Genomic DNA, 18,761 nt, shown 5'->3' with positions numbered 1-18,761 from the left:
GCTGAAATGTTCACACCCTCACCGAAGTGAGCTAAAGAATGATCATGGATTCAACCCAGATCTGTGACTGGGGGCGAGTGCCTGAAAAGTTTCAGCCCTCCATCCATCATCTCCTTGTGTTTGCTTTATTCGCCCTAATTTTGCAGGGTATGCCCAGGCATGGGTCCCTTTCTCACTATGCCACTGGATTCAAGCTAGCCTGGCTGATATGGGGTGTTACCCAGAAACCGGACCCAGGATGCTTGTTTCCTGTCCAGGGAAGACCTGATTTGGCAGTTCAGGCTAGACTATTCCCATGAGGAACAGTCAAGACTGATTTGCATATGGTTGGGTCTGAACTTTGGTGGCGAATTGAGCTAAAGAACTAGGATGGATTCAACTCAGATCTGTGACTGGGGTGAGTGCCTGAAAAGTTTCAGCGCTCCATCCATGATATCCTTATGTTTGCCCCATACATGAACTGGCCTATGGGTTGGGAACCATTGACTCAAGATCTCTGGGGAGGTGGCCCCCGCGCTCTCCCTCTCCCGAGCTCATATATATTTTTTATGCATTTTGCGTTGATCCCTGGGCCCTGGCCTACACCCGGGCTTTGTAAGTCTTTGGCATCAGAGCTCCACACACTCTGTTTTCAGCTGGAGACGGTCAAAATTTGAATCCTTCCCCCTGCAATATCTCCTGCGATGTGATGTTTTACACGATTTTGGGCTCATTTTGCTCCAGGTGGCAAGCTCTAGCCACTTGGAGCCTTTTCCTCAGGCCTTCTGGCCTCTGCGGAGGCACATTTTGCAAAGAACTGGTTCTGCTCCCTTTTTCTTGTCCTCTGGTGCTTCTTTCCTACTATGTAATCGCAGAAGTCTAGTTCTTCTCAAACTGGTCTTTATGGGTACAAGGGAACCAGTTTCCCTGGTCCTAGAGAACACCCACTGGACCTGGGGTCACCCATAGGCAGAGTCCTTAGTCCATGAGGGCATCAGGGGGTTTGTCATTCTAGTTGTCCATGGTGGTGCTGCTGCCATCCAGTCCCAGTGTCCAGCTCCAACCAAAAGCACTTTCTCTCCCTTGTACAGGATTTTTTTTAATGTGGTTGGAAGGTTCTAGAGCAAGGCACCACTGGGCAAACCTAGAGTGTCACATCACCTCTCCACTCCTATCCCAACCCTCCTTAATGGCATGTTCAAACAATTCAAGACGGTGCCATCCAGGTCACTGGTCACATCTCCTCTGGAAGCCTCAGCTCCGCCCCTTGCCAGGACCTTTCCAACCAAACCCTCAAAGAGGAGCCTCCTCCTGTGTTGGCTCCAGAGGTCTGGGCTCCCTGATTTGTTCGGAGGGCCTGGGGTGTCCCAAGCCTGGTACAGTGTGGCAGCTAATTAACAGATATCCTTACCCACCCCTTCCTGATCAGGAGCTGAATGAGGCTTCAATTGCTCCCTTTGTGTGGTGAGCAATTTAATTAACTAGGTCCAGCAGGGAGACAAAAGGTTTGGGCTCTGATCCTAAGCTGAGCCAGCGAAAAATGAAAATTCCGGATGACCAATAAGGTTTACATATACCTGCCTGGTACATGCAGATTTGAACTGGGTGCACACGTTTCACTCCAGTTGGATATGTTGCTGGACGCTGTAGGCTAAAGGGCAGCAAAACTGTACTCTAAGGCAGATTTTCACCATGTGTATAATAAAGTGTCACTGCAGACAAAACAGTAAATCATACTGACTTTACCTATGAGTGCCCACTAATGTTATCAGGCCTACTCCAGTTCAATATTAAACCTGCAAAGTCCCCTCTGTGCCAGAATACCTATGTGCAGATACCGGGCTGCGACTGCAGTCACACACGCGCAGCCTTCACACAAGTGCACAGGTGTGTGCACATGTGTCCAGAGTCAAGTGCCCCTTAACCTTGCAGTGTTGCAGCGGCCTGGTCTTAAAAGGCAGCCATCTGCGGAAAAAACATACCCAGCCCGTGGGTGAGACACCAGTTGAGAGGCTCAACCACAGTAAAAAGTCCAAAACCAGGTGATCCAAAAGTGAAAAATCCAGGTGGATTAAATGGTTGGAACCCATTTCACTACAGCTCAATAATCATACATGTTTGGGTCTTGTTGAATCTGTACACAGCCCATTAGTTTGGAGGCGATAAGAGTTGGTGAACTTGTAAGTCAGCCCACACTCATCCCACATAGCCGTCAAGTACACAGACATGAAGTCTGTCTTCCTATCTAAGAAAACCGGATTGGAGGAACCCTACTCTTGTAAAGATACCAATTAGGGACCTGGCCACGACGTACATGGTTACCGTGCTCTGAAGAATGGCTTGAAGCTAATGGCATGTTCCACCACCACCAAAATAAACCTTTTCCCTGACGCAGTTTAAGGGTACAGGGGAAACAACAAAGTCAATCCCTACCCTCTCAAAAGGAGTCACAACCACAGGTAGTGGAATTAAAGGAGGTGTGGTTGCTCTTCTGTCTTGCCATTGGATTGAGACGTGGTGAAGAGGCAATAGAGCCCCTTCACCTATTTAGACATCTGGGGCCAGTAAAATTAGCAGAACATCCTTTTCCAGGTTTTGGTCTGCCCCAAATGGCCAGGTAAGGGGATATCATGGGCGAAGTTTAAAAGGAAGACCCTGTATTGTTGGGGGCTATCAAACTCCTGGATGCCCTGGCCTTTGGGTCCCTAACATCACTGTACAGGGCTCCTTCCTTCCAGTACATCCTATGGGTTCCACTGGTATTCCCTTGCTCCCGGAATCCAGCCTGGTGCTGAAGACCAAGACTTGGGCATGCTCTCTGTGCTCCACAGAATTCCTCCCTGGAGGGTCCTCCTGCTCCAGGCAATGCAGAGAGCTCTGGTAAGTCTCTCAGGGTATGTTCTTCTTCCCCTTTGGGCTCCATATCCTCTCCTGGGGGGTCACATTCTTTCTCTGCAATTGGACATTTTAAGGATCTGTCCCTCCCTGTACACACTTCATCATTGCTGCCACCATCTTATTCGGACCACAAGTCCTAAACTGGCCAAATTCTCCTCCAAGGTTCGCCTCCTTTCCTCCAATGCAAGTTTGTTCCTCCAGGGATATGGCTTCCAGTTGGACCTGCAGTTCTCTTGCTGATTGCTTGTCACTGAGCTCCAATTGACGGGGGTCCAGTACAGAACAGCCTGTGCTGGCAGAGAACACTTTCCACCCAGTCTTGGATGGGGAACCAAAGAAACCATGTTGGGACAGATTGTCCCCTTCTCCTTCATTCTCAGGAGCTGCCTCTTTCTCACAGGGCTTGGCATGCTTCCTCCCAGGCCTTGAGGCCTTTTCAAAATCCACCTTATTGGCCTTGTGGCCCAGCTTAAATTTTCTTTCATCACCACAACATTCATCTCCACAACTGTGAGTATTCAAAGTAGCCAGTTCAAATTCCATGTTCCCTTGAACTTTTAAAACGCGCAGAAATTGGAATCAAAATATTGTAGAAAAATTTAAAATAACAAAGATCTGATGCCAATTAAAAATTATTTTACCTTTCAGTTCGATTTAGAGATTTTTAATTTTTAACTTAATAGCTGAGTGGTCCTGCTAAACAGTTCTGGATTCCACCGCTCAACACCAATGTGACAAAGTGGATTATTAGTTGGGGTGGATGATTGTCCACCACTAGTAATAATGTCACTATTATTGTTAGGTCCATTAAAGGTTTCAGTAATTTAAAACTAAGTCAACCCTTGGTAGTTGTAGCACAAAGCAGACTGGTTTAACTTAAGAAAATGTGCATAGAATTATGTAATTTATGTATGCTAAATGAAACAGCAAATTGTTCTAATTGTTACATGTATGAGCGTATCTTGTCAAGGAAAAACAATAAAAATATATTTAAAATTTTAAAAAAAGTACCAAAACAGTTAACAAGTCTAAAAACACAACACAATAAAAATACCACTCTAATTCATAAAAACAGATAATATTTTAATGAAGTAAAACGACACCAAAAGTCCAGTAAGGGGATCCAGAGATATAAAGTGCCAACATTTTAAATAAAAATAGCACAAATAAGCGCAAAGCACCAACGATAGCCGACTGGTCACACTGGAATAGGGCAAAGTCGAAAGTAAAGCCCGAACTGTTATCACCCTCCTCCATAAAGGTTGGGACCATAAGTAGTACTCCAGGAGGAAGAACCTACACTAATTTACAAGTGTAAATACTAAGACAGGAATGGAGTACCTGAATAATCCACCTAATGCATGACGCGAACAAGCTTACAAGTGACCGTGGTTGGTGTCAAGTTAGTGTAGGCATCTGTATCATCTGGAAAACTATGTACAGAAGGTAGCTACTGTACATAAGACCATCCAAAATGGATGAAAAAAAGAATACTGAATAACCAGAAACAGCACAGTCAAGTTAGCAGTACCTTTTGCATAGGGTAACCAGAGGGGGCCAGAGAGCTACCTCCAGTAACAGAAAACCATTAAAAACATCCATATGTAGTGATGAATGCAAGATCTGGCCTAGGCCATTGTGCATTTATAGTACATTCATTATAGGATACAATTTATAGAGCGCGCTAATTAACCGAAGGTGTCACGGCGCTGGGCAGACAGAGGAAAAGAAAGAAGCACGTAGCCGCCCACTACGATGAGAAAAGCCATGTTTTCAGCAATTTTCTGAAAGTCAGAAGAGAATCCGCGTTGGAGATTACAGGAGGCAGAAAGTTCCAAAATTTGACAGCTGCTACAGAAAAGGAGCGACCGCCCCATCTGACCCTACGGTATCTCAGAGAGAACAGTTTTTTCTGGGTGGAGGGTCTCAGGGTCCTCCCGGGGATATACCATTTGAAAATGGTTTTCAACTGCGACAAGCCTTTGTTGTGTTGAGCCTTATAGAAAATGCTCAGGACCTTGAAGGAGATTTGCTTCCTAAAGGGGAGCCAGTGCAAGGTGGGAATCCCCTTCCTGGTTGAATGGTGCGTAGGGATGTTAAGGATCAAATTGGCCACTGCATTCTGTACAACCTGAAGCTTGTCCAGGCATGCCGCACTGATGTTGAGGTACAAAGAATTGCAGTAGTGCAGCCGGGAGCTGATAAGTGCAATGATGGTGGACCAGTGCAGTTCAGGTGGAGTATACGGCAGCACCTTTCTGAGAGTTCTTAAGGTCAAGAAGCAGGAGCTGGCAGTGCGGCTGACCTGAGTGTTAAAGGTCAGACCCTCATAGAAAGTGACCCCAGATTTTTCACTGTCCTAACCGGGATAGGAAGGGGACTGCAGTCCGTAGGCCACCAGGCATTTGACCAGATGGAACTCTGCGAGCCAAATACCAGTACCTCGGTTTTATCAGCATTAATCTTAAGCGAGTTACCCTCATCCAACAAATAATGCTGGGCATGCACTGATTGAATTTTCCTGCGACCATTTGCAAATCATTTGAGATGAAAACAACGATTTGCATGTTGTCCGCATAGGACAGCACCTGGAGCCCAAATGATCTCACTAGCTCGGCCAGGGGTGGGTCACAAAGGTTAAAGAGGGTGGGGCTCAGGAGGAACCATGGGGAACCCCACAGGGAATGCTACAGGCCCCTGCTTTGAAGCCTCCACAGCTAACAGTTCGTTCTCCCTGACATGAAGGAGTGGAGAAGCTGCAACGCCCTACCCAAGACTTTCACTACCTGCACGCAATGAACCATAAGCACCTGGGAGAAGGTGTAAAATGCCACCGAAAGGTCGAGCATGATCAACACCACCAATCCACCCTGATCCACCTGCATGCAAATATGGTCAGTAGCCGCAATAAGGGCAGACTCGGTGCGGAGACCGGCACAAAACCAGTTCTGCGAGCAGTCTAAGATCTCCTGGGATTCTACGCATTTCAACAGTTCAATGTTTGATTATTTTTCCAGGATCTTAGATGGGGCAGGAAGAAGGGAGATGGGTCGAACATTTTTCAACACTGAAGGGTCAGCATTAGGTTTTTTAAGGAGTGGTGAAACTATGGCTTCCTTACAGATGGTCGGGTGGCCACAGGAAGAAAGTATGTTACTAAACACCTTACAGAGGAAGTTAGCTACCGGGTTAGGAACCAGTTTGAGTAAGGAGTGCATACAGGGATCCGACGGAGCGCCGGATTTAAGGCCCAGAACGACTTCTTTAGTTTGCTCGACCGTAAGTAGCGGGAATGAGCTCAAGGCCTACCTACCTGGATCCAGGGTGAGCTCATCGACATCAGGTTCCGCAACCTCAGGTTTGGGTTCCTCACCTTCCATAGGCCTTAACTCCTGTAAGATCTTGAGGACCTTGTCCTGAAAGCAGGTACTCTGTCAAAGAAATCTTGCGCAGGGGGTCAGCAGCTGTGTCCCTGGTGGCTCGGAGATTTCTTTGATGGCCCTGAATAGCATACTGGACACATTTTCTGCTAACCTGATTTTATTGGTTAGGAAGTGGGACTTGTCCTGGAAGATGGCAAGTTTGTACTTCCGCAGTAGATATTTCTGCTTTTCCTTTTCCTTTGGGCTGGGTTACGTGAGCCATTTGTGTTCTTGTCTGCGGCATTCCCGCCTAAGAGATATGAGTTCTTCAGAGAACCACGGGCCGATTGATTTGCTCTTCGGATGACACAGTTTTTAATTGGGGAAACAGTGTTGAGGGCCTTATTAATCCAGTGGCAGAATCCCTCTCCCATGGGGGTACATAGTGTGCCTCCCTTCACAGGTGGTAGATAAAGCATTTGTTGTCTGTGATCTTGCGAAGTCCCCTGCAATGTATGTGTCTCAGTGAGGAGCCCTCCTTCACCACGATGGGAAGAGTGGGGAAGACTTTGAATTCAAACAGCCATTGGTCAGCCCAGCTAAGGGGCTGAACAGTCTCGATCACTAGGTTGTCGTGGTAGGTAAAAATTGTTGTCCAGGGTGTGGCCGGCAGTGTGAGTAGGAGCTTGGACCAGTTGCTCGAAGCTCAAAGATGTCATGAGCTCTAGGAGGTGCACTGAGTCCTGATCCTGTTTGTTTTCTAAATTATAGGGTCAATAGCTGCAGTTGGTTTTGGATTATAAGCTAAATCACCCCAACACTCTTACCTTTACCTTGGTCTCTTCTATGTCTCTTTTTTTGTAAACTCTTATTAACTTTTTGTGTATTCATTACATGATGGCACAGTTCCCAAACATCAGAAGCTGAATGTATATATATATATATATATATATATATATATATATATATATATATATATATATATATTACACACATATATACACATACACACACACACACACACACACACACACATATATACATATACACATACACACATATATATATATGACATTAAAAATGCGATAAAGACAAGGCAACTAGAATAGAACTCTACATCAGGCCTCAGGATCCTTAACTTAATATTTCGACAGGAGTAGGTATCTATTATACACATGAGTTATGTAGATTCATAACAATTAAGATCGTTTTCACATTATTAGTTGAGTAAGAAAGAAAAAAAAGTCTGTACCGGTCATCGGAAATCAGTAGCTTCTTAGTACCCGTACAATGGGAGTGTTGTAGGGATGTCTAGCAGTGTGGGGTCTATCGTATCATGCACCACCGTTGATTATGATTGGCTGCTGCCTCGCACTCTGTTGTGAGGGGGGTGGGCCCACCTTGTGTAGCATTACAGAACTCCGCCAATAGGGTGTCCCATGTGGCCGCCATGATATATTTTCGCAGCCCCTTAGCATCTTCTCGGTGCAGGACCCTGCTTTCAGCTTGCGCCCAAGTGGTCACGGATAGTGCCCCGCCTCTCTTTTGTCTCCAATTTAGTGTAATCGGGCACTTAGCGAGTAGCGTGGCCAGGTCGATAAACCAGGCTAAGGCAGGTTTTTTTTTTGCGATGCAGTTGGCCTAATAATAATAATAAACAAATGTATAGAGCGCATGGCTACACTAACTAGTGTGTCCCCGTTCTGCGGCAGAAAGACCATATAGGGAGCAGTACAGTGATGAGCATTAGAAGGGAAGGCCTAAGGACAGAAAGAGCAGGGTCTTGAGTTTTTTCCATTAGATAGTCTCCGATGACTCCATCTGGAGACCCAGGGGAAGTTTGTTCCAGTGTTTAGCTACCAGGAAACGAAATGATTGTCCACCCATTCTTTCTCTTCTGATGGTCGGATACTAACCTGTCCCATCCCGCTTAATCTCAACCCGCGGGTCGGAATGTAGGGGGTGAGTAAATTATGACGATAGGACGGCCCTTTCCTCTGTAGGATGCGGTGACTGACACACAGGGCTTTAAAATAATAATAATAATAATAATCCTCATTTGTAAAGCGCACAATCACCCGTAAGGGTCTCTAGGCGCTGGGGGCCGTCGGGAAGATTAAGCGAGCTATTGCCCAGAGTCACATGGTGCTGGGCTAACCTGCCGCCGGAGCCGGGGATCGAACCCTGATCCCCAGATTCCAGCGTCAGTCGCCCTGGCCGCGGCGCCACACCTCTTCCACACTTGAAAGAGAATTCTTTCCCTCAACGGGAGCCAGTGAAGGGAAGCTAGGGCCTGGTTAGAGGGAGCTCTTCTGGGTAGCATTAGAACAAGCCGAGCTGCTGCGTTCTGAATATATTGGAGTCTTTGCACACATTTGCTACTAGCCCCAAGGTAGAGGGAGTTCCCATAGTCCAAGTGTGAGGTTATCAAAGCATGGACTATGGTTTTCCTAGCTGTCACAGGAAGTACATCGAAGGTCTTCCGAAGGCCTCGCATTACCCCAAAACATTTTCCTGCCACCCGCCTGGTGTGGTTCTCAAAGGATAGTTTAGTATCCAGCCACATCCCTAGGTTCTAAACCTGCTTGCTGGGGAGTGGGATCGGTCCCAGAGTCTGAGGCCACCAAGCTGAAGACCAGATCGAGGGGGTTCTACCTATCACTAACACTTCTATTTTGTTGCCATTAAATTTTAAACAGTTGTTTGACATCCATATCACCAGTTATTGTAGACAAGTGGAGAAGTTAAGGGCTGCCTCATTGTGGGCCTGTGTTAGAGACACCATCAGTTGCGTGTCATCAGCGTATGACACGACACTGATGCCAAATTTTCCAATAATCTCTGCTAATGGGGTGATGTAGAGATTAAAAAGAGTGGGGCTGAGTATGGAGCCCTGCGGGACCCCTTGGGCCAACTTAATGTTCCTGGAGTAGTGCGGTTGCTGAGACACTTGAAAACTACGTTCATGCAAGAAAGACCCCAGCCACTCTAGGGCCCGTCCAGCCACACCTCCTTTCCTGAGGCAATGGAGGAGTGTAGGATGGGCTAAAGTGTCAAAAGCGGCACTGAGATCTTAGAGAACTAGGGCGACCGTCTGGCCCTCATCTACATATTTGTGGATGGTTTCTGTATATAGGAGCAATGCGGATTCAGTGGAGTAGGTTGCTCGAAAACTTGACTGAGTAGGGTGAAGTAAATTGTGTTTATTAATATGGGCTGTTAATTGAAGGTTGACCACCTTCTCTGGTATTTTGGCAAAGTAAGGCAGAAGAGAAATTGGACGCAAATTCTCCAATTGACTCATACTTACATTCGGATTCTTCTTGATGGGAAGGACAATCGCCTCCTTCCACCTTTTAGGGACCGTTCCTGAAGTAAAAGAGAGTAAGGCGCTAGTACTTCTAGGCTCCCTCTTAACACTTTAGGAGTAGTGGGGTCTCTAGGTGAGCCCGACTTGATGCTTAAGGCTATTTCTTTGAGACTGTCATAGGAGGGGACAGTAAAACCACAGAGATATTCCGCCTCCGCTATATTGGATGTGCCATCACTATCCGGGCACCCACTATGTGCTGCCTCTGGGAAGGTGGAATAGATCTTTCCTACCTTCTCCGCAAAGAAGTCTGCCACCAAATTGCAGGAATCCACAGAACTGATGGTAGGAGCTGTGGTTCTTGCTAGTGACGAGATCTCTTTAAAAATAGTGAAGAGTTCCTTTGAGGAGTTCTCAGCCGTCCCGATCCTGTCACTATAGTAACCAGCCCGGGCTTTTGAGACTGATTTTGTATTCAGATTTCCTGTGGAAGTCTTTCCGCCATGTTTTTTATTTATTTATTTTTATTTACTTACTTGAGTTTTATACAGCGCTGGCTAGACCCGGAGGTATCAGAGCGCTTTACCTAAGGACACAGCGAGTTACAAATTACAAAAGTTTCACAGTAATTACATAATGGATAACTAAACAATACAAGAGTAAATTAGCGAACACGAAAGTCAGGATAGGAAAGACCAGGGAGAGCAGGTAATCCACAGGGAGGAGACAGCAGCAGGGAAGAAAACGAGACAAATGTCTGTGATCCGGCCGGGTAAGTGACGGCCATAGCCGTGTGCCAGGGCCAATCTCCCCTATAGCTGTCAGTGCAGCTCCACCGGGAATCGGCCATGTATGCGTTTAGGGCTCAGCCAGAGAAGAGTGAGGATCAGGAGGGGATCAGAAGGCTTGAAACCAAAGACGGGTGGTAGGCGCTGGCGGGGATGGTGAGGAAGGAGGAGTGTGGTTTTGGCAGCCATGGGTAGGGGTAGTAAGCGCTATACAAATTGAAACATTAGAATACCTGCCTGCATCATGCTGTGCTATGCAGGTACATCAACCCTCTATTCCAGCGTTTCCCAAACTGTGGTCGGCGGACCCCCAGGGGTCCGCGAGACATTCCCAGGGGTCAACAGGACTCGAGTGCCTGTCGTCATAGTGAAAAATGAAACGCCTGTGCGTCCTCACAGCACACAAGAGCTGTGAATGTTGTCGCAGGGGCGGCGAGACCACAAAAATACAATCGGGAGGCGGGGGCAGCGAATGGTAAGTGGACAGTCAGGGGGGCTGGGCCGCAGGGGGCACAGCGGCTGGGGAAACGAGTGGAACAGGAGGCAAAAGGGGCACAAAAACAAGGAAAAAACGAGTGGAAGAGAGGTCAGAAGGGCACAAAAAACGAGGGAAAAACGAGCAAATAAAGGCAGCGGGGGAAGACAGACAACAGCAGTCACAGACAACAATGAAAATACAGGCAATACAATAAAAGCAATAAAGCGTTGAAAGGCACATGTGTATAGGTTACCGTTACTTGGCAGAAAGGTAAAAATAGATGCAGCCAGGATCAGCAGTTGGATTTTCGTGCTGCTATCTGATTGCTCACTTTCCACAAGCCCTTGGGTGAATTATGTGTGCTGTCAAGCTTTCATATTCAGACATATCAAGCTCTTATTCTGAGTAGCCTTTGCAGTTTGTTGTTGGCAATGGATGGGGCAGTGGGCATCCTAACAGGAGAGGGTCATGTCAGGTGCCACTCGAGGCCTCTCTGAAATATGCCTTAACTGCACTGCTCACCCCTTGGTGGTAAAATGGTGTTCTGTCTATGACTAAAGATTATGTCTAACAGGGGTTAAGGCAATTGGCATAGCATTGTTCCATGATCTCGCTGAAACAATATGCCTCCTGTGCAGATACCTTCCTGCCATCTCTTGCACTTCCATGATGAACTCTTAATATGGACCTTGAATTTGCTCTGTATACTCAATCAATCAATCAAAGCATTTGTATAGCGCGCTACTCACCCGGAGGGTCTCAAGGCGCTTGGGGAGGGGGGGTCCGCTACTGCTCGAACAGCCAGGTCTTGAGCTGCTTCCTGAAGGTGAGGTGGTCCTGGGTCAGGCGGAGGTGGGTCGGGAGGGAGTTCCAGGTCTTGGCGGCGAGGTAGGAGAAGGACCTTCCCCCTGTGGTGGCTCTTCGGATGCGGGGGACGGCGGCGAGGGCATGGCCGGTCGATCGAAGCTGGCGTTTGGGAGCGTAGAAGTTGAGGCGGCTGTTGAGGTATCCTGGGCCTTGGTTGTGCAGGGCTTTGTGTGCGTGGGTGAGGAGACGGAAGGTGATTCTCTTGTTGACTGGGAGCCAGTGCAGGTCTCTCAGATGTCTGGAGATGTGGTTGCGACGGGGGATGTCCAGGATGAGTCGTGCTGAGGCGTTCTGGATCCGCTGGAGTCTCTTCTGGAGTTTGGCGGTGGTTCCGGCGTAGAGGGAGTTGCCGTAGTCCAGTCGGCTGGTGACGAGGGCCTGGGTGACCGTCTTCCTGGTCTCGGTGGGGATCCATCGGAAGATCTTGCGTAGCATGCGTAGGATGTTGAAGCACGACGAGGAGACGGCGTTGACTTGTCTGGTCATGGATAGGGAGGAGTCCAGGATGAAGCCCAGGTTGCGTGCGTGGTCTGTTGGTTTGGGTGCGCTGCCTAGTGCGGGGGGCCACCAGGAGTCGTCCCAGGCGGAGGGCGAGGATCCCAGGATGAGGACTTCCGTCTTGTCCGAGTTCAGTTTCAGGCGGCTGTTCTTCATCCATTCGGCTACCTCTTTCATCCCTTCGTGTAGGTTGGCTCTAGCGGTGGCGGGGTCGTTGGTGAGGGAGAGGATCAGCTGGGTGTCGTCGGCGTAGGAGATGATGTTGAGGTTGTGCTGGCGTGCGATGGCTGCGAGGGGACTCATGTAGACGTTGAAGAGGATTGGGCTGAGTGAGGAGCCTTGAGGAACACCGCAGATGACTTCGGTGGCTTCTGATCTGAACGGGGGGAGGCGGACTCTCTGTGTCCTTCCGGAAAGGAAGGAGATGGTCCACTCCAGTGCCTTCTCCTGGATTCCGACGTTGCTGAGGCGCTGTACTAGGGTACGGTGGCAGACAGTATCGATGGCCGCGGAGAGGTCTAGGAGGATGAGGGCCACTGTTTCTCCGTTGTCTAGCAGAGCTCGGATGTCATCGGTGGCTGCGATCAGGGCTGTCTCGGTGCTGTGGTTGGCCCGGAAGCCAGACTGCGAGAGGTCGAGGGATCCGTTCGTCTCGAGGAAGGCGGCCAGCTGCATGTTGACGGTCTTCTCGATGACTTTAGCGGGGAACGGGAGCAGAGAGATGGGTCGGTAGTTCTTGAGGTCGGTGGGGTCGGCTGATGGCTTCTTTAGTAGGGCGCTGAGTTCGGCGTGCTTCCAGTTCTCCGGGAAGGTAGCGGTGTTGAAGGAGGTGTTGATGATGTCCCGCAGGTGGGGTGCGATGACAGCGTTGGCCTTGTTGAAGACGTGGTGAGGGCAAGGGTCGGTTGGAGATCCGGAGTGGATGGAGTTCATCGTGCGGACGGTGTCTTCGGTGCTGATCGGGGTCCAGGCGCGGAGGGTGGTGGTGGGGGGCGGTGGTGGTTCGGTCGTGACGTGCGTCGGTTGAGTGCTGAAGCTGTTGTGTATGTCCGCGATCTTGTTGTGGAAGTAGGAGGCGAGGGAGTTGCAGAGGTCTTGCGAAGGGGTGATGTTGTTGCTTCCGGCGTTGGGGTTGGAGAGCTCTTTAACGATGTTGAAGAGTTCCTTGCTGTTGTGTGCGTTGTTGTCCAGTCGTTCCTTGAATACAGTTTTCTTGGTGGTGTGGATCAGTTGGTGGTGTTTTCGGGTGGCGAGCTTGAGGGCAGTCATGTTGTCCGGTGTTGGGTCTCTGCGCCAGGCTTTCTCAAGGTCTCTGCAGTTCTTCTTCGAGTTCTTGAGTTCGTCGGTGAACCATGAGGCTTTCTTGCTGCCGGGTCTGCTAGGCGGGGCCCTCAGGGGGGCGAGGTGGTCTGCGCAGTCACTGATCCACTTCGTGAGGTTGGTGGCCGCTTGGCTGGGGTTCGTAGCGCTGGTGGGTGGGTTCTTGCTCAGGGAGGTTGCGAGCTGGTCGGCTGTGATCTTGTTCCAGCTTCTGCGTGCAACCTGTTGCTGTTGGTGGTGGATCGTGGTCCTTTTTAAAGCTGAAGTGGACGCAGCTGTGGTCCGTCCAGTGGAGTCCGGTGGCGTGGCTGAAGGCGATGTCCTTGCTGGAGGAGAAGACGGGGTCGAGTGTGTGTCCGGCGCAGTGGGTGGGGGTGGTCACCAGTTGCTTGAGTCCGAGTTTAGCGAGGTTGTCCAGCAGGGTGGTGGTGTTGCGGTCTTTGTTGTTCTCCAGGTGGAAGTTGAGGTCCCCGAGGAGGATGTAGTCAGCGGAGGGGAGGGCATGCGGGCTGACGAAGTCGGCGATGTCTTCGCTGAATTGTGTGCATGGTCCCGGGGGTCTGTAGATGAGCGTGCCTCTGAAGGTGGTCTTGGGGTTGATGTGGATCTGGAAGTGCAGGGGCTCGGCGGGTGTGAGGGTGTCGTCGGTGTTGGTCGTGATGCGGATGGAGTTCCTGTGGATGATGGCGATGCCTCCTCCTGTCTGGTTGACGCGGTCCCTCCGGATGATCTTGTAGCCGTCCGGGATGGCGATGGCGCTGAGGAGGCGTTCATCCAGGTTTCCGTGAGGAAGGCGACGTCTGGGGTTGTGGTGTCGATCAGGTTCCAGAGCTCGACGGCGTGTCTGTGGACTGAGCGGGTGTTGATCAGGATGCACTTCAGGTGGCTACTGCTGTTGCTCGTCGAGGTCTTGGGCACTGCTGGAGTGGTGCAGGTCCGGATGCAGGTGAATTTGCAGGAGTTGCAGCAGAAGGGTCCGTGGGTGCGTCTCGGGGTGGCTCAGCAGCAGCCCGGGAGTCTGCCGGCGTTGAGTGCGATGAGTTCGGTGGCGTCGTAGGACCGTCGGGTCGTCTTCCGTCGGTGGGGGCCAGGGGTCCGGGCCCTGGGCGCGGTCCAGGCGCGGACGGGCGCAGACGGGCTTACCTTTGGCGCGCCTTCGGCGCACAATCGGCGCGCCAACTGCGCTTTCGCACGGTCGCCATATATGGCGAAGTGGGAGGAAGGGAGGAGCTGGGAGGCGGGAGCGGGGAGGGTACACAAAGGAAAGGGGGCGTGGCCGCTGGCACGGCGGCGGGAAGCGGGGAGCGGGGCGGGGGCACAGGGGGAACAAAAAGAACAACAGTGGACAAATGCAGCAACAGTAATAGTGCAGAAACAGTGGCAAAATTAGCGCGGCAGCACACAGGCAGGGAGAGCGATCCCGCTAGGGCAGCGGGGGCGGGGTAGAGGCGGCAGGCTCAGCAAGGCTGAGAGAGGCAGCGGGCAGGGGGGCACACGCAGCAGCTGGTGGCCGTGCGGTGCGGGGGTGTCCTGGGAGCAGGTCACACTCACCTGCACTGCACGGTCGCCATATATGGTCAAGTGGGAGGGAGGGAGGAGCTGGGAGGCGGGAGCGGGGAGGGTACACAAAGGAAAGGGGGCGTGGCCGCTGGCACGGCGGCGGGGAGCGGGGCGGGGGGCACAGGGGAAACACGGGGAAATAAAAATAAATCACAGGCTCAGGGGGAACAAAAAGAACAACAGTGGACAAATGCAGCAACAGTAATAGTGCAGAAACAGTGGCAAGATTAGCGCGGCAGCACACAGGCAGGGAGAGCGATCCCGCTAGGGCAGCGGGGGCGGGGTAGAGGCGGCAGGCTCAGCGAGGCTGAGAGAGGCAGCGGGCAGGGGGGCACACGTGGACTCATCGCTTTGTGCACTATCTTGTTAGAATTTTCACAATATTCGTTGCTCCTTGGGGCATGTCTTCATTATAAAATGCTTCATAATTGTATAATATTTTAGACCTTCTTAAACTGTGAATAGGTAAAAATGCTAATAATTCACAACCATTCAACCTGTTGCTGTAAGGAAGGGTCACCACTCCAAGGCTCTGGAATGAGAATGTAGAGGTGCTGCTATGGCTAAGAGCAGGAGACTTGTACCACTAAATAACACACTGCTGTATGCATACATGTCCATGCCAATAGACCCAATTCAGGCTGTCTCCCTCTTGAAATTGCCTCTGCTTCAAAAGGCGTTTTTAAAAAGAAATTTAAATTGTACAAGTTGCTTGGGGGTCCCTGGCTTCCAGTATTGATTCAATGTGAAGGGGCCCCGCTTTCTTCCCCGCCCGGATTGCCTTCCCCCCCCGAAACTCACCGCTATCGGACGAGTCTGCAAACCCCCGCATCCGCAAACCGTAGCAGAAGAGCCGCCATGACAAGGAGACTCCCGCCCCTCTCTGTGTTACAGGAGCCAATCGGTGAAAGCCGCCGACCGGAAACACATCCTTCCGACCCCGGAAGCCCCACCCCGGAGGCAGCGACAGGACCAGTGAAAAACAGACGGGAAGCTCAGAACATGGTCGGAGAATCGTGGCAGGACGCTCAGACCGGAGAAGAAGACGGAGACGTGGCGAATCAAGGAGAAGACGTGTGGTCAGAAGATTGGTGGAGTCCCTGAGGAGGTGGCTGAAGAGCGGCCGCAACTCAAAGAGGAGAGTTGCGGCGGACCGTGTGAGTACGAGTAACCATTCCAGGGAGCACGCTAGGTGCTCGTTGTAAATATTGTGTAAATAATCTTCCCCTCTCTCTTAGTCACTCTTAGTCACGAATCACCTAGAAGCAGCCCCTATCTTGCACTGTATAGTACCTGTAAAGCACTCACACTGTGTTGAATCCCTTCCTTCACATACTCCACATCACGCTTTTCTGTGTCCCCGTCCTTCGTTCCTGCTCCCGACCCCGACCTTCTTCACGGACCCCTTCTTCCTCTCCTCACTACCCCGGTGTTGGTGACAGGAAACTCACTGAGTTCCATCCGAACTAACGGTGCCTTATTGTCTCTTGTTGCCCTCCGAGGTACCTCCCCTGCGCCGGACCCGACCAGACGGCCCCCAGGAAAAGATCAAGACCCCAACATCGGAGAAGAACCCGGAAGAACCTTGGACCTCACTGTTCTACCTCCTGTTCTTTTGCCTCTTATTGTTAAATAAATACCGGCATAGCACAATACATCCGGCCTCCTTGCCTGCTTTTCCGGCCCGCCGCGCACCCACCATCACATTCAGTGGGGGTCCTCAGGAGTCAAAAGTTTGGGAACCACTGCTCTATTCGATTTTATGATGTGTCAAAGCTGTGACTACTGCCCACAGTTCCCTCCAAGAATTACACTTTAAACCAGTTATAGTATCACTCATAACTTGCTGGGTACACAAACATCTCTGAAGCAGATGTTAACCCTGTTTGTAATTTTAAAATGCATGGGTGTTTGTGACAAATAAGCAAGCCACAGAAGATTTACTATCATTTGCCGTTGTTGCCAATTTTTTTGTGGCAGAGGTTTTTTTTTTTTAAAGATGGTCAAAATCCAACACTCGTCTCTGCCCCCTTTTTGATTCCAGCCCTTGGACCCAAATTTGAGGGTTCCCACTGTAGATTTTTTTTAATTTATAACACGGTACACCATCCTATGAATGTCATCTAACCTGCATGTTTAAAGATTACTTTCAAAATGAAGTCAATGAATTAATGGTATGAAATACAGCAAAATTACCTCCTCGTTTGCGGCTATGTCTGACTGTTCTGCTACTTCGGCGTCACTATCTGAATTCTCAGGGAGATCTTGACTTTCCTCTGGCTTCTCACCCTGATCATCGTCCAGCTCTTCTTCTCCACTTCGCTCTTCCAACTCTTCGTCGGCACTCTCTACTAGGTCTTCTTCCTTCTCATCCAAGCTGTCACTGTCAGACTCCGAACGTGTTTTCTCTGAAAGTTCCTGCAACGTTTCAGCGGTGTCGGCCTCCTCGTCGCTTTCGTATAGCCCCGAAGCTGTGGCCCCGGGCTCCAGTGCCCCTAAAATATAGTCCAGCCCATCCTGAGCGAAGGCCTGGGGCAGAGAGCTCTTGTTCTTCCTTTTGTTCAACCTCAAGCTCTTTTCCAGACGGCGTATCTCTTTATCTTCCTGCTCATTTGCTTCCAACAGGGCGAGTTTCCTGGACTCCTCTGTGCTGTTCTTCCCTTTGGCCTGGGGTTTAGCTTTCAGGGCTTTGGATTTTAATTTCTGTTGTTTTTGATTACCAATCCCGAGGATGCTGGAAGGGGCTGAGCGCTTCTCAAGGTGGGTAAGTTTGCATGTGCCCTTTTCCAACTGGGCGTTTTTCCCTGCACCTGTCTCCTTGAGTGTATCTTTACTGACTTCCTTCCCAGGTCGAGTTTCTCGCCCTCCCATGGTGCTCTCAATATTCCATGTTTTACCCTCATAGTGTTCCTTCCTTTTGCACTTCTTAAGGCGGCGTTTCTCTTTCCTTCGTTCTTTCCTGCCCTTCCAATTGGAAGCTCGGTTCCAAATGCTGCCGGACGCACTATCCAAGCAAGGCTGCTGCGGTGCATTCTGCACAAATTCCTCCACTGACAACTTCAATTTCTTCAGCTTCTCGCTGTTCCGCCCACCAGCCTGCGTTTTCCTCTTCATAATGTCCACGGGCGGACAAGAAGGTCTTACCACTGGGGAACATGTTCCCATTCCATGCCTCCAGTGGGCGCCGCCATGTTAAAATCTCCAACAGGAAGCACCGTCTTGTTGACGTCCAATACTGGTAGCGTTTCCATCGTTAAAATTACGCTACTAGCCTGTTAACGATGCCGCCATTTTGGAAGGGTTACTTTCCTGTTTAACGTATATCAGGTTAATGATAACATGTGAATTACATCTATATATTGCCCACCGCATCGGCATATTTTTAGAACGTGTCATAAGGTATATTATGTTCTTACTGGTCATTAAGGCATTAACGGCGTATTTGAAAAACCGGCTGTTCTACGCAGAAGGTTGATTCGTAGGTAAAGACGTATGGTAAAGGTATAACAGTTTCTCAAAAGTATTGAGTGGAAACAAGCATTTACAAAGCAAGTAGGACTCGAGTACGTCTTTGAGATCTACAGGCTTTGCCATGATTTTAGTAATACCGTGCATTGAAAGTAAAGACTTTGAATGTCTTACTATTTGTAAACTTTCGTTGCTTTAGTATTTTTATTTTTTTTGGGCAGTTTTATAAAGCA

General features: G+C 49.8%; 1 protein-coding gene across 1 annotated transcript in view; it reads right to left on the bottom strand.

The window, feature by feature from the left end:
* NOM1 (nucleolar protein with MIF4G domain 1) overlaps nt 1-18,355 on the bottom strand; it is a 318,017-nt gene extending 299,662 nt beyond the window's left edge. Inside the window, exon 1 of the mRNA XM_078663262.1 lies at nt 17,257-18,355. Within this exon, the coding sequence (XP_078519388.1) occupies nt 17,257-18,225 (969 nt within the window). The 5' untranslated portion in view covers nt 18,226-18,355. The remainder of the gene's footprint in view (nt 1-17,256) is intronic.
* Nucleotides 18,356-18,761: the final 406 nt, after the last annotated feature.

The sequence above is a fragment of the Lissotriton helveticus genome, chromosome 10, assembly GCF_964261635.1.
Source record: "Lissotriton helveticus chromosome 10, aLisHel1.1, whole genome shotgun sequence".
Classification (NCBI taxonomy): domain Eukaryota; kingdom Metazoa; phylum Chordata; class Amphibia; order Caudata; family Salamandridae; genus Lissotriton; species Lissotriton helveticus.
This window is presented reverse-complemented; position numbering and strand designations above follow the sequence as displayed.